At 43.0% G+C, this 14340-nt stretch overlaps 2 protein-coding genes across 9 annotated transcripts in view; one reads left to right on the top strand and one right to left on the bottom strand.

Moving 5' to 3' along the window:
• ppip5k1a (diphosphoinositol pentakisphosphate kinase 1a) overlaps positions 1-14340 on the bottom strand; it is a 61864-nt gene that overhangs the window by 44775 nt on the left and 2749 nt on the right. The gene's annotated exons all lie outside the window — the stretch shown is intronic.
• LOC146525101 (aggrecan core protein-like) overlaps positions 1-14340 on the top strand; it is a 35904-nt gene that overhangs the window by 9653 nt on the left and 11911 nt on the right. For 5 of the 8 annotated variants that reach the window (XM_085165686.1, XM_085165838.1, XM_085165766.1 and 2 more), the window contains exons 3-14: positions 2710-2801; positions 2905-2996; positions 3297-3588; positions 3753-3927; positions 5686-5813; positions 5895-6188; positions 9128-9430; positions 9547-9721; positions 9803-9930; positions 10010-10297; positions 10497-10595; positions 10677-12281. In XM_085165686.1, the coding sequence (XP_085021812.1) occupies positions 2711-2801; positions 2905-2996; positions 3297-3588; positions 3753-3927; positions 5686-5813; positions 5895-6188; positions 9128-9430; positions 9547-9721; positions 9803-9930; positions 10010-10297; positions 10497-10595; positions 10677-12281 (3670 nt within the window). In that variant the 5' untranslated portion in view covers position 2710. The remainder of the gene's footprint in view (positions 1-2709; positions 2802-2904; positions 2997-3296; positions 3589-3752; positions 3928-5685; positions 5814-5894; positions 6189-9127; positions 9431-9546; positions 9722-9802; positions 9931-10009; positions 10298-10496; positions 10596-10676; positions 12282-14340) is intronic. The other 3 variants (XM_085166006.1, XM_085165926.1, XM_085166085.1) reach the window with 3 other exon arrangements.

A 14340-nucleotide genomic window follows, 5' to 3' on the forward strand; every position in this document is an offset into this window, starting at 1 on the left:
GGCGGACTCTGGAATCTACGCTGTGCTGTTTACACAGCCCTGGTGTCGTCAGAGCTGCCATAACACAGGCTTCACGGGGAACAGATCTGGTCTTATGGGCCCAGTCTCTGTGGGAGTGGACCTTACCACAGCGGCTGAATGAATGCAGTGTGGAGCTGGCCACCAGCACCACTCACACAAACTCAGTGCTAATGAGCTGTCACTTAGTCCAGACATCGACCCTCCAGCTTTAGGGGTTCAAAGAAAGAAAGAAAAAAAGCATTATGTGAAATTCTGTGCTAAATTTGGACATCCAATCAGATCGTGCAGTTACTGCCCATTTGTTCACCAACTTCCTCCAAAAAGCCAAAAGCAAAAGTTTACCAGTAGAAAGCATGAAGCACGGAGTAAATAATTAAAGTAGAAAATATCAAATGTCGATTTGTATGTGAGCCAGTTTAAGGTTAAGGACAGGCTGAGCCTTTCACCGATCGTTTATACAAGAGCCATTTATTTATTTATTTGGCTCATGAGCAAGTTTGCTAATAATGTTGGCTGAACTAAGAGAAGCAGAAAAAATGATAGTGCTGTTTTAACGGCAGCCTCTTCCCGCTGCAAATGCAGTGATTCATTTACTCAGAACAGCAGCAGCCTCTGTTCAGAAAACAACAATCATTTTATTTAAATAAAAACCCCACAATGGTGGGGAGGGAAACAGAGAGAAACTGGCTTCTTTTTTCCACTGTAACCACGTTTCCGGGCCGTTCCAGTGTTTATCTCTCTCACACACTCGGCCAAACAAATACAAATTTAAACAAAAAAGTATGTTAAAAATCAAAATGTCTCTTCCAGCGAACATAAAAAAAATCTTAGAAGTAAAGTTAAGTCTTGTGGGATTTGGCACATCTCAAATAAATAAATGAATAATCCAAAAAGTAGCTTTATTAATACTGAAATAAACAAGACAAGAAGGTAAAATGTTCCCTCCAAACAAAACATGTAAATTCTAAACGCACAAATCAGTCCCTGCACGGTTCCACTGCTCCGCCCATCAAAAGGTCACCTGTGCGAAAACCTTGGTCACTGGACTGATGACTTACTACAGCTTTGTATTTATACATGAAATTTGGGGGGTTTATAATTTCCATTATCAGTTCAGATTAGCTGTAGTAGTTTTTGTTTCAGTGTAATTTTATTATTTTCAGTGTAAGTTTTAGTATTACTGGATTATTATGATAAGTATAGTCTTTACCAGAGATAAAGAACCTGAAATCTTTCTGTGATCATTTCAATTCAATTCAATTCAATTTTATTTATATAGCGCCAAATCACAACAAAAGTCGCCTCAAGGCGCTTCATAGATACAGAGAAAAAACCCAACAATCATATGACCCCCTATGAGCAAGCACTTTGGCGACAGTGGGAAGGAAAAACTCCCTTTTAACAGGAAGAAACCTCCGGCAGAACCAGGCTCAGGGAGGGGCGGGGCCATCTGCTGTGATTGGTTGGGGTGAGAGAAGGAAGACAGGATAAAGACATGCTGTGGAAGAGAGACAGAGATTAATAACAGATATGATTCAATACAGAGAGGTCTGTTAATACATAGTGAGTGAGAAAGGTGACTGGAAAGGAAAAACTCAATGCATCATGGGAATCCCCCGGCAGCCTACGTCTATTGCAGCATAACTAAGGGAGGATTCAGGGTCACCTGGTCCAGCCCTAACTATATGCTTTAGCAAAAAGGAAAGTTTTAAGCCTAATCTTAAAAGTAGAGATAGTGTCTGTCTCCCGAATCCAAACTGGAAGCTGGTTCCACAGAAGAGGGGCCTGAAAACTGAAGGCTCTGCCTCCCATTCTACTTTTAAATACTCTAGGAACAACAAGTAGGCCTGCAGAGCGGGAGCGAAGTGCTCTAATAGGGTGATATGGTACTACAAGGTCATTAAGATAAGATGGGGCCTGATTATTTAAGACCTTGTATGTGAGGAGCAGGATTTTGAATTCAATTCTGGATTTAACAGGAAGCCAATGAAGGGAAGCCAAAACAGGAGAAATATGCTCTCTCTTTCTAGTCCCTGTCAGGACTCTTGCTGCAGCATTTTGGATTAACTGAAGGCTTTTCAGTGAGTTTTTTGGACATCCTGATAATAATGAATTACAGTTGTCCAGCCTGGAAGTAATAAATGCATGAACTAGTTTTTCAGCGTCACTCTGAGACAGGATATTTCTAATTTTAGAGATGTTGCACAAATGGAAGAACGCAGTCTTACATATTTGTTTAATATGTGCGTTGAAGGACATGTTCTGGTCAAAAATGACTCCAAGGTTCTTCACAGTGTTACTGGAGGCCAAGGTAATGCCATCCAGAGTAAGAATCTGGTTAGATACCATATTTCTAAGCTTTTCAGCGCCGAGTACAATAACCTCAGTTTTATCTGAATTAAGAAGCATAAATGATCAGAACCAGCCTCGTAGTGCTACAGCATCTCAGTACAGCACGTTTTACACACTCAGGCTATGGACTGCAGGAGGTAAGAAACTGAGGTTATAATACCTTTGTGGTCTCATTTTAATTGACCTGTTCTTCAACAGTTTAGATTAAGTTCTCTTTTTTCACTTCTAAAGGTAGGACATAAGAAAAAAGGATTCGCATTTAACATCAGCGTCCAAGTGTGACGAAGAGTTCGAGTCACAGTCGTGTTCCTGCTAATTTTCCTGTTTGATTTTTAGGATGAACATGATCCGGGGGACGGTGCTGATGGCTTTGTATGTGACTGTCACCTCAGCCACATATGATCTTTATGAGCAGCAGTCCTATATGGGTAAGAAGTGCAGCTTACAGTTTCTCTCCAGTGTCCTCATCAGTCAGCACTGGCGTGTAGCAGTCTTGTCTTTCTACATTGTGTGCATGTCTGACCTTCACAGACCCAGAGGATGTACTGAGTGTCATCATTCTCCTGGAGGGTCCACAGCGCCCTCTGCTGGGGGAAACGCTGACGTTACCGTGCTACTTTGAGGTGTGTAAATGGCAAACTACACCTTTGTTTTGTGTGCCATATAAAAGAAGGCCTTAGCCACCATGACATCATTAGCTTCAGCGTTAGGCGCACACGTGTTAACCACTACACAGAATGCAATAGATCAGTAATCTCAGCAGAACTGACATCCAAACAACAGTACAGCTGCTTAGTCAGCAAATAAAGTAACAGAAGCTTAGATTGAACCTGTCATATTACTTTAACTACCTGACATGTATGTACGTATGTTTGTCTCTATAAACCCTCGAAAATGTTTGTAAATGATGTTGCCTCTCATAGGATCACACTGTTGATGACCCTGGCGCTCCCACCATCGCCCCCTTGTCTCATCGGATCAAATGGAGCTTTGTGACTAAAGAAAAGGTCACAACCATCATTGTTGCCCAGGGGGGGAAAGTGCATATCACTGAGAACTACCAGGACAGAGTCCAGCTGATAGGTTATCCTGGGACCCCGACAGACGCTAGCATCAGGATATCTGAGCTGCGTTCCAGTGACACGGGAGTGTATTGCTGTGAGGTTCAGCACGACATCGAGGACAACCACAGCATCGTGCACGTCCAGGTTCAAGGTATGAGTGACACATGATGTCTGCGAGGCAGGAGTCGATACCTTTTCTTTTGATTTTTTACTTTTATGTGATAGTGTTGACAAAATGACCAAAATTATATGGATTTTTTGGTCACATCGCACCATCGCTCTTTCTTATTGTTATCCCACTTTTTGTCTCTCCAGGCACTGTGTTCCACTACAGGGCCATCATGGGACGCTACAGTTTGACTTTTGAAAAGGCGAAGGCAGCGTGCACCCAGAATAGTGCAGTAATGGCTTCACCTGAACAGCTCCAAGCGGCGTACGATGACGGTTTTCACCAGTGTGACGCTGGCTGGCTCTCTGATCACACAGTCAGGTCAGCACCCACCCAAGGAGCAACTACTCACTAGTTTTATTTCCAAAATTTATAACATGGCCCTTCATAAAAGCAAGAAAAGAAACATATTTGAGAAATGTGCCAAAAACGAAAACGGCTAAATTCACTTTTTTAAATTTAAGTTTAAGCCAGCGCTGAAGTCAGAATTAACCAAGCAGAACAACATAGGACTAAAACTCATTTTTCTGTTCAGTAAAAAACTGTAATTTGGCATCGTAATCAAAAAAATGTTGATTAAGAGCTGGTAAAGTTTGGTGAGCGGGGATTATGGTGCAGGGCTGGAGTTGGCCCCGTAGTTCCAGTCAAAGAAACTCTTAATGCTTTAGCATAACAAGACATTTTGGAGTTTTGGGGGATGGCTCCTTCCTGTTCCAACATGACTGCGCAGCAGTGCACAAACCAAGGTCCATAAAGATGACTGAGGTTGGTGTGGAAATACTTGACTGGCCTGCACAGAGTCCTGAGCTTAACCTGATGCGATAACTTTGGGATAATTTAGAACAGAGACTGCAAGACTGCAGATTATGATATCCCTAAATTACTTGTAATCCGGTCGTTAAGTGATGACGTGACGAATCCTGCTTCTGGGCCTAAAGTAGTCTGCGTTTAATATGGCTTTTGTGTTGTTAACATGTTTAATGTTTTGTATTTTCTTCTATTTAATCTCAAAAAGCTCCTAAAACAGTCAGTGATCACTGTTGACCTCCCTCGGCTTTTATTACCGCTAATCATTTATTTAAACTCAGTTTTTAAAACCTTAGGATGTAACTACAGCCCAGCCCATGCAGCAGTATATGAATGACTAACCTCGTATTGTGGATGGATTATCTCAGTTGTTCTCCTGGCTGAAGTTTGGTCCTTTTACAGCATCCTGCCATGCGATTACATTTGTTCCTGACCGCCGAGAACACTCACGTTAACTTTTATCGAGTGGAAAAAAAGTTAGCTTGTTTATATTATGCTAACATAGCTGTGTCGCTAGCGGTCACGTAGCACATCATTATATACCAGCTAGCCAAACTTCAGTAACCCTACAAACGTTACTGCTGTTTAGTTTTCTGTCTTCATTTATGTTGGAAGTGATAACAGAGCTGTACGTTTTAATTTGTTTCCAAAACCCCGCAGTCAGGACATGCTATATTGTATTTAGATGGAAGCTAGCGAGCTAACTTCTTGCTAACCTCTAACTCCGTTAAATGTCATAAATTCCGTTTTCATGGATGCCTGGATGTTAAACTCAATTCTTACACCTGGTAGAGCAGAACGCTGATCATTTTATTAAAGATGAAAGACTTTAGACAGTTTTTCAACTCTCAGTAATGCCATAGTGATCGTTTGATATATGGACCTGCAGGGGAGTTTAGGACCAGACACGGCTAGTGACGTCAGACTTAACAACCGGATAGTTTATAGAGAAATATTATTTCTGTCCATTCCCACTTATGAAGCACCAAGCCTCTCCTTTCTTGTCATGTTTAGCAGTTAATACAATTCGTCGTACTGGGAGTTTTCTTAAAATAGACATATTTTCCAGTCTGCTCTCAACTTCTTTGAAATGTGTTTTTAAAACTCTTTACTGTGGATTTAAGGAAAAACGTGAAATCAATGAATTGTGGTCTGAAAGGACAAAGCTAATGTGAGCAGATCATAATGTGCTCATGTTAAACTTCTGTACAGCAGCAAACATGAGTTTAGTTTTCAGTGTTTTCTTCTTCACATTACTTTGTTTAACCACAGGTACCCAATCCAGAGTCCTCGTATGAACTGCTATGGTGACAAAGTAGAACTGCCTGGAGTCAGGACCTACGGCGTGAGGGATCTCAATGAGACTTATGATGTTTACTGCTTCGCTGAGAAGATGACAGGTACACTTTAATGCATTTTAAACTCATCCTTTCATGATTTGTATTCTTTATTTTTCTCACAAAGCTCTTTATCTGAGACAGGCAGAGTTTTCTACACTGCGACTGCAGAGAAGTTCACCTTCTCAGAGGCTGTGTTGGCGTGCTCTAATAAGGGTGCTCAGCTGGCCACTACAGGTCAGCTGTACCTGGCCTGGCAAGGAGGGATGGATGTCTGCAACGCTGGCTGGCTCGCAGACAGGAGTGTCCGCTATCCCATCAACATTCGTAGGCCACAGTGTGGAGGCGGGCTGATCGGGGTACGGACTGTTTATCTTCACGCAAACCAGACAGGATATCCTCTTCCAGAGTCTCGCTGTGACGCCTTCTGTTACACAGGTATCGCTCACACAATAAAAGCACACAAGTGTGCATCTGTACTTTCACTAGTTATAGCTTTGTATTGCCACATTTTACATGTGCAGGAAACAGTTGCAAATTACTAGAACCTACATATACTAAACGGACTAAAGTGCAAACCTCTGAATCTTTGAATCCTACAGCCTCAGAGATGCCACGGTTTCTCTGGGGCTGTAGGATTGTCATGTCCTGCACACACTGATCAAGAGAGTGTGATCAATCACCTGTCACCAGAGTTGGAGGGGCCTTCAGCTGACACTGGTCAGAAAGACAGTTCTGCAGCAGAAACCTCCTGGTGATTCCCTTGGTTGCTAGCAGCTTGCTGCACCAACACAAACCACAGACAGGGACTGTTTGTCTTCAATGTAAAAGATGCAACTGTGGAACAGAGCTTTTACTCTGAAGGCCAATAATTTCCCTTTACTATTTGTGTGCCATTGTTTACAGTCTTATAACCGCTTGAAGGGTGAGCGGTTACACTTTCTTGCAGACAAGTTGAGATCTTATCTGCAAACTACGAACAATTGCAGCAATCTAAAAGTAAAGAGGGTTTCACTAACCAGTTTACCATTCAGAAGGTCACTGACTGGTCTCTAGCCACTGACATAATAATGCCACAGTCAAATGTGTGACTGTGGCATTATTCACTTGATCAATACTGCATCACGTGGCCGAATGGTGCAAAAAAATCATGCAGTTTGCAAATATCTGTGCAAAAAGAGTCGTTCTAAAGAGCTCACTGAGTGTAGTACTGTAATAGGATGCCAATGCTACACATCAGCTGAACTTTCTTGGAAGTAAAAGTGTTTAGGAACCACAGCAACTCAGCCAGAAAGTGGCAGACCACTTAAGTTACAGAGAGAGGTCACCTAGTGCTGTGGTGCATGGTGTCTAAAACACGCCAGTACCCCACTGACGCAGTAACTGCAGCTTCCCAGAGCTCCTCTGGCATTAACATCAGCACAGAAACTGCACTGGGAGCTTCATGGCAAGGGTTTCCCTCACTGAGCAGCTCCTGTAGTTCTAACATGTAGGTGGTGTCGGTCAAGTTACTTGAAAAAGGTAATTCAAAAGTAATTTGTTACTTTATTACTTAGTTACTTTTTAAAAACAACCTGAATACGTAATAAAGCAACAGAACTTTCAGCCCAATTCTATTTTTTCTGCATAATCCATCACACAAAACTGAATCAAATGAAAAAAATGTTTTATTAATTTTAACTTTATGCATCAAGCAAACATTAAATGATATCAACAGTCTTTGACTTGAAGAAACGTGTTTAACATTTAAACCTATGTTCTGCATATTCCAGCATATAGAATAAAATCATGTTTTGTGTTTACACTCTTTCAAATAGATGCAAGTAAAACACAGTAAAAATGAATAGAATCAAACACTCAGCAGCTCTTAAATCTATTGTCTGTGTTTGGCAGGAGTGGGGTGGGTGGAGGTTTGCCCACAGCGGTCATGTCAGTGGGGGGATCCGGGGGTTTCTCTGTGGCTGTCACGTTCCCGTGGCAGCGTGCTCGCTCAGATTTGAAGTTTAACTTTTCGCTGTAGAAAGAAGTTTTCTGCCCACACAGAGTGAACAGCAGACGCTAATGTTTGTGTCACTTTTTACAGAATCAAGCTTTAAACGCTGCATGGTCGTACTCTCTCCTGCACTCCATATTATCCGTTGTTGACAAACAAAATCACGTTTTAGTAACGCAGTGTGCTTACGAGAAAGTAACAGTAATCTAATTATTTTTTGTGACACTTTGACCACAACATGACATTTTGGGATTTTATATAAATAATACACCATATTGTAAGTTTTCAATGACATGTGTATCATTGAATACTGTGAGTGGATAAGGCCTAATTAAAAGACTAGGGCTAGGGTTAGACTGGGTTAGACTGGGTAAGACTGGGTAAGACTGGGTAAACAGCTCCAGGGCAGATTCCCAGGCTAATGCGTTAGCCTTATGGCCTATCCGGTCGTTAAGTCTGACGTCACTAGCCGTGTCTGGTCCTAAACTCCGCTGCAGGTCCATATATCAAACAATCACTATGGCATTACTGAGAGTTAAAAAACTGTCTAAAGTCTTTCATCTGTAATAAAATGATCAGCGTTCTGCTCTACCAGGTGTAACAATTGAGTTTAACATCCAGGCATCCATGAAAACGGAATTTATGACATTTAACGGAGTTAGAAGTTAGCAGGAAGTTAGCTCGCTAGCTTCTATCTAAACACAATATAGCATGTCCTGACTGCGGGGTTTTGGAAACAAATTCAAACGTACAGCTCTGTTATCACTTCCAACATAAATGAATACAGAAAACTAAACAGCAGTGACGTTTGTAGGGTTACTGAAGTTTGGCTAGCTGGTATATAATGATGTGCTACGTGACCGCTAGCGACACAGCTATGTTAGCATAATATAAACAAGCTAACTTTTTTTCCACTCGATAAAAGATAAAAGTTAACGTGAGTGTTCTCGGTGGTCAGGAACAAATGTAATCACATGGCAGGATGCTGTAAAAGGACCAAACTTCAGCCAGGAGAACAACTGAGATAATCCATCCACAATACGAGGTTAGTCATACATATACTGCTGCATGGGCTGGGCTGTAGTTACATCCTAAGGTTTTAAAAACTGAGCTTAAATAAATGATTAGCGGTAATAAAAGCCGAGGGAGGTCAACAGTGATCACTGACTGTTTTAGGAGCTTTTTGAGATTAAATAGAAGAAAATACAAAACATTAAACATGTTAACAACACAAAAGCCATATTAAACGCAGATGTATTAGGCCCGGAAGTAGGATTCGTCACGTCATCACTTAACAACCGGATAGGTGGCTTGCTCAAACCAGCTCCTCCAGAAGATTCTTTAAAAACTCACCTTTAGACGTCATCTCCTCTTTCACCTTCAGAATCGACTGATGAAGACGGCTCAGGCATGACAGAGGAGGGCAGCGGTGTGCTGCAAGTCACCACAGTGACACAGAGCCCAGAGGTGTTCTTCAGGAGCACGACAACAGAGAGTGAGGCTGCCGGAGAGGTGGAGACTATGATGCCTACTAACGTGGACTTCACCTACACAGAAAGCCCCACCGACCCGCCTCTGGCTGAGCCGCCAAACATCACCGAGTCTGTCACTGATCTGATACAGTCAGCCACAGCACAGCCGGATGTTGGCAGGGAGCCACACAAAGGCTTTGTGATACCTCCAAGCGGTCAGTAAATGAGCCGCTGATGCATGCTATAATAACTGAAGAAGGACCAGAGAGATTCCCTAATAATGACGTTCCAGGATTTCAACCCACAGTAGTCTCTCCTGATTCCTCTACAGGCGTGGTCTTCCATTACCGTTCAGCTGCCGGCCGCTACGCTTTCACCTTTGTCGAGGCCCAACAAGCCTGCCAGAGTGTCGGAGGCTCAATCGCCACGCCGCAGCAGCTGCAGGCAGCGTATGGAGCTGGATACCAGCAGTGTGACGCAGGTTGGCTACTGGATCAGACTGTAAGGTAATTCTGGATTGCTATTCTGGAGCAAGTGAAGAGATTTCTGTTTTAAACCAGGTTTTATAGTTGTGTGCTCTCGTGTAGGTATCCTATCGCTTACCCTCGAGAAAGCTGTGTTGGAGATCTGGGAGATCGACCTGGGGTTCGATCCTACGGTCTGAGGCCAGCACACGAGAGATACGACGTGTACTGCTACACTGACGGGCTCAAAGGTGATAAAAGCCTAAAGTTTTAGTTATGACTTTGCAATATTGTATAGATTTTTGTTATTCACTGTCATCTGTTCCACAGGAGAGGTTTTCCACATTGGATCAGCTGAAGGTTTCACTTACAGTGAGGCTGTTCGTAGCTGTCAAGAGCAGAACGCCACAGCGGCCTCCACAGGACATCTCTATGCTGCCTGGAAAATGGGCTTTGACAAGTGCCGTGCAGGCTGGCTAGTAGATCGCAGTGTGCGTTATCCCATCAACAATCCACGTGCGGAGTGCGGTGCGGGGAAAATAGGAGTGCACACTGTGTACAATCACCAGACTGGCTATCCTGAACTTGATGCCAGATTTGATGCTTACTGTTTCAGAGGTAATTCTGAATGTCTCTACTATTCATTAACCCTCTGAGGTCTAACTACACATTTGCTTTTTAAAACTATTTTTTTAACTATTTTTAAAACAGAAAATTCATTTGTCTTTCTCCCAAACAGGGCTTCTTATCATTGACGATTTATACCTTATACTTGACTCTTAACCACCATGATCATCATTCACTTACATTTTCACAGCTGACGTTCGGCTTATTGCAGATGAAACTGGACTGAACGTCACAGAAATTGAGGAGGCTCTACTAAATCTGACATCAGCTACCCATTTGTTACGACCTGGTGAGTTTCCTTCAGAGCATGACTGGATTACCCATTTGCTCCCGTTTGTTTCTAAGCTTAACTTTCAATTTCTGTTCTCAGCTGTTCCCTCCATATCTCCTCCCATCAATGTAGAGAATTCAGGCTCTGGTTCAGGCTCAGGAGACACTTCTGTAGTAGATTACACATCTGGAGGTCACTCTGGAGAATCGTCTGGATCTGGACAGCCTGCAGACGAGATTTTCTCTGGAGACTCCTCTGGTTCTGGAGATAATGCTACTTCTGGAGATGGCTCTGCTTCTGGAGACCTCCCTTCCTCTGGCTCTGGAGACCTGGCTGGCAGTGCGCATGCTGACCTACCCAGTGGAGAATCAGGTCCCAGCAGTACAGATGTTTCTGGATCAGGTAGTGGAGAAGGGTCCACGATCAGTATTTTTTTTTCAGGCACTGACTCCACTCCTTCAGGCGAGGGCTCAGGTTCTGGAGGACCTCAAGAAGCTGGAGAGGGAAGCACAGAGATCCTTACTTTCCTTTCATCTGATGTGGGATCTGGAGTGCTGAGTGGTAGTGGGGATGCGTCCTGGTCTGGATCTGGTTTCAGTTCTACAGAAAGTGGTTTTTCCACAGACATGTCCTCTGGTTTCGTCACCGGTCAGGAGTTTTCTGGCTCTAGCAGTTTTCCATCCAAATTTTCCTCTGGAAGTGGTAGTGGACCGTCAGGAGAGCTTTCAGGGAGTGGAGACGCTCAGATCTTATTGATAGATGATAAATTGATTGATGCAACCACCTCCAGTAAATACAGTGAGCTTAGTGGAGACTTCTTCAGTGGCTCTGGGGACATTTCAGGATCTGGCGTTCTCATTTGTGATCTTAATGGAGATTGCAGTGGAGACCTCAGTGGAGACCTCGGTGGTGATCTCAGTGGAGACCTCAGTGGGGACCTCAGTGGAGACCTCAGTGGGGACCTCAGTGGAGACCTCAGTGGAGACCTCAGTGGGGACCTCAGTGGAGACCTCAGTGGGGACCTCAGTGGAGACGTCAGTGGGGACGTCAGTGGGGACCTCAGTGCCTCAGCCTCTGGAGGGGTCTTTGAATTTTTCCCTGGTGTGACTTTGGTGGGTTCAGGGTTCACTGAGCTGACGGGGTCATCGTCTGGAGTGGAGGAGGCGTCTGGGGTTTTACTCTACAGTTCTGCAGAGGGAAGTGGTGGATATCTGTCTGGATTTGGAAGCTCAAGTTTTCATTCTCTGTCTGGATCAGGACTTTCTGGATACGAGTCCTCTACAAGTGGAGGAGGAGGCAGTGTTATCTTTCTGTCTGAGGATCTAATGACAAAGGTATCTGAAAACACATCACCAGAGGACTCAGGCACGCTGTTTTCGGAGCTTGGTAAGGGGCCGTTGGAGTACAGTGGAGAAGGAAGTAGTAGTGGCAGTGGTTCTTACCCTGGGAGTGGAGACTCTGACTCATCTGCTGCCAGCACGACTTTTTCAGAAGGCCCATCTAGGCATCTGCCAGTGGCCTATCCCATCATTGAGTGCAATGTGACAGAGAGCACCACAGGACCACAGGAGGACCCTAATGGCGTGCCAGAGACCCCCGATGATGACCCTGTAACCCTGGCCCCTGCAGTTGTCCCGGCAGCACTAGCAGCACCTCCCATTACAGTTGCACCACCCTCTGTTCAGACATCAGGCCCTGTTGAAGGTTAGTAAATATATTCTTGACACAATTTATATTTTCTGCTCTGGATTTAAAATATCATGTCTTTGGTAGTGTATCAAATCAACATGAAGTACTCTGTAGCTGTTTGTGCCAATTAAAACGTTCAGTTCATTACTTTTAAGGGTGTCACTATAACCATAACCACCAGGTGTGTTTTGGTGGTGGTGGTGTGTTGATGTGCTAGCTGCTGCAAATATGCACCTTTGAGAGGAAACTGTTGCTTTATTGTAGTTCCTGAAACAGATGGTTAACTTTATACTTGCTTTTGCTTGGTGGGATTCAAAAAATCAAATCATTCATCAGCAATAAAAACTAAGCTGTGCATCAGATTTGAATGATTGTTACCTGAAAAAGTTAGCGTGTGCCAAGCTAGCTGCTACTTACTGTTAGCAGCACGTTACATGTCCACGTAGTCATTCTCACCTAAGCGACTTCTTTGATTTGATGCCAAACTACAGGAACGGCTGCCTTACCCTGTAAACTTTTTTCCATGCATGGTTTAACTTGTGCCGTGAACAAAGCAATAATAATAATAATAATAAACTTTATTTATAAAGCGCACTGAAAAACTAAGTAAGGCAGGGCTGCAGAAGCATCCACCCAGTGGGCCTGTGGCTGTAATGAGACCCTGTGAGTGGCAACCACCCGGCCTAAATGTTGTTGATACTTTACCTGTGCGAGCCATGATCTTCTTCTAACATTCAAACTGTGCAAAGAAAAATGAACACAGACATTAAATGTCAAGAATAAAAACAGTTAAATGTTGAGGTGTGTCACAAACAGATACAAAGTTTAAAGAGAGCAAAAACTAAATAAATGATCAAAAGGCATTTATATTAAAGTCTTATGGATCAGGAGGTACAGTTGGTACCGATCAGAACGTCAGTGGTATGATTCCCGCTCTACAGATACTCTACGTGGAGCTATGCATCCATGGTCTTCTGAGTCTGGGAACATCAGGTTAAAGGGCTCAGGTAGAGAAAAAAAGCCCTCGTATACATGAGAACAGAACATTTACCAAAGCTGTGATAAAGTCTTATTTCTTTTACTTTCCTACACCTGATTGTGAGCCGACTCGCAGCGCGACATATTGCACAGTCAGTGTTACAGGCAGTGCAGATATCAGTTTGATTTTTGCATGTGCACTGAAACTGTTTAACCCCGACTAAGTGAAGAAAATCAGAAACAGAAGTGTTTGTAGTGTAGTTTAGTTTAGATTTTAGTGACCTGCAAGGTTTTATTCTTAGTTTAGTGACTGATGGAAAAGTAAGGTATGAATCCCTTTATCCCTGTACATGCAACAGCTGTTCGTATGTATTTAGTTTTACTTTTAAAAAGTCATAAAGGCCTAGAGACTGGCTGGTGATCACATAGCAAACCCAAATCCTTGCTGCCGGTAACAACTGCTAAATGAGTGAAACTCTGGTTATTGCTGGGTTTTCACCCATGACAGGTGTCACTGAGGCTCAGCTTATCAATGCACAATAGAAAATACTTGACTTTATGTTTAAGCCCCTTAAAAAGAATAACTTCACAAGTACACTTTCTGTTACTTTGTTGTCGTCTTTTGGAAACTTGTGCAGGATCTACATTACTTGTATCTTGCAAAATTTCAATGCCAGCACAGACTCAGTGTTTACGTTTCAGCCTAACTGTGCTGACAAGATGATAAGACGTAAGGCCAACAAATCACTGCACTCGTGCTGTCTCAGTTTTTTGAGAAGCTCAACAATAAATGTAGTTTAAAAAATACAGAAACACTTGAAACGACATGCTTCTTCTGCTTCTTAATCTACGTCTTTCTTTCTTTTTCTTTAGTACACCGTATACAGTGTAGTATACACAGTGTAGCTGCATGTGCTGCATCCTTCTCAGCCTCACACTGTGATGCTTTTCCACTCCAGTACAACATCACAGTGAACATTTTGTCTGTTTTGCTGTTACTTTTGAAATCTAGTCAGTTATTGTTTTAAATAATTTATTATCTATATTTTCTTCATCGTGTCTCATTTGTTATTTTGCCTCCATGGATCTCTTTTCT

Source organism: Neolamprologus multifasciatus, chromosome 1, assembly GCF_963576455.1.
Source record: "Neolamprologus multifasciatus chromosome 1, fNeoMul1.2, whole genome shotgun sequence".
NCBI lineage: Eukaryota > Metazoa > Chordata > Actinopteri > Cichliformes > Cichlidae > Neolamprologus > Neolamprologus multifasciatus.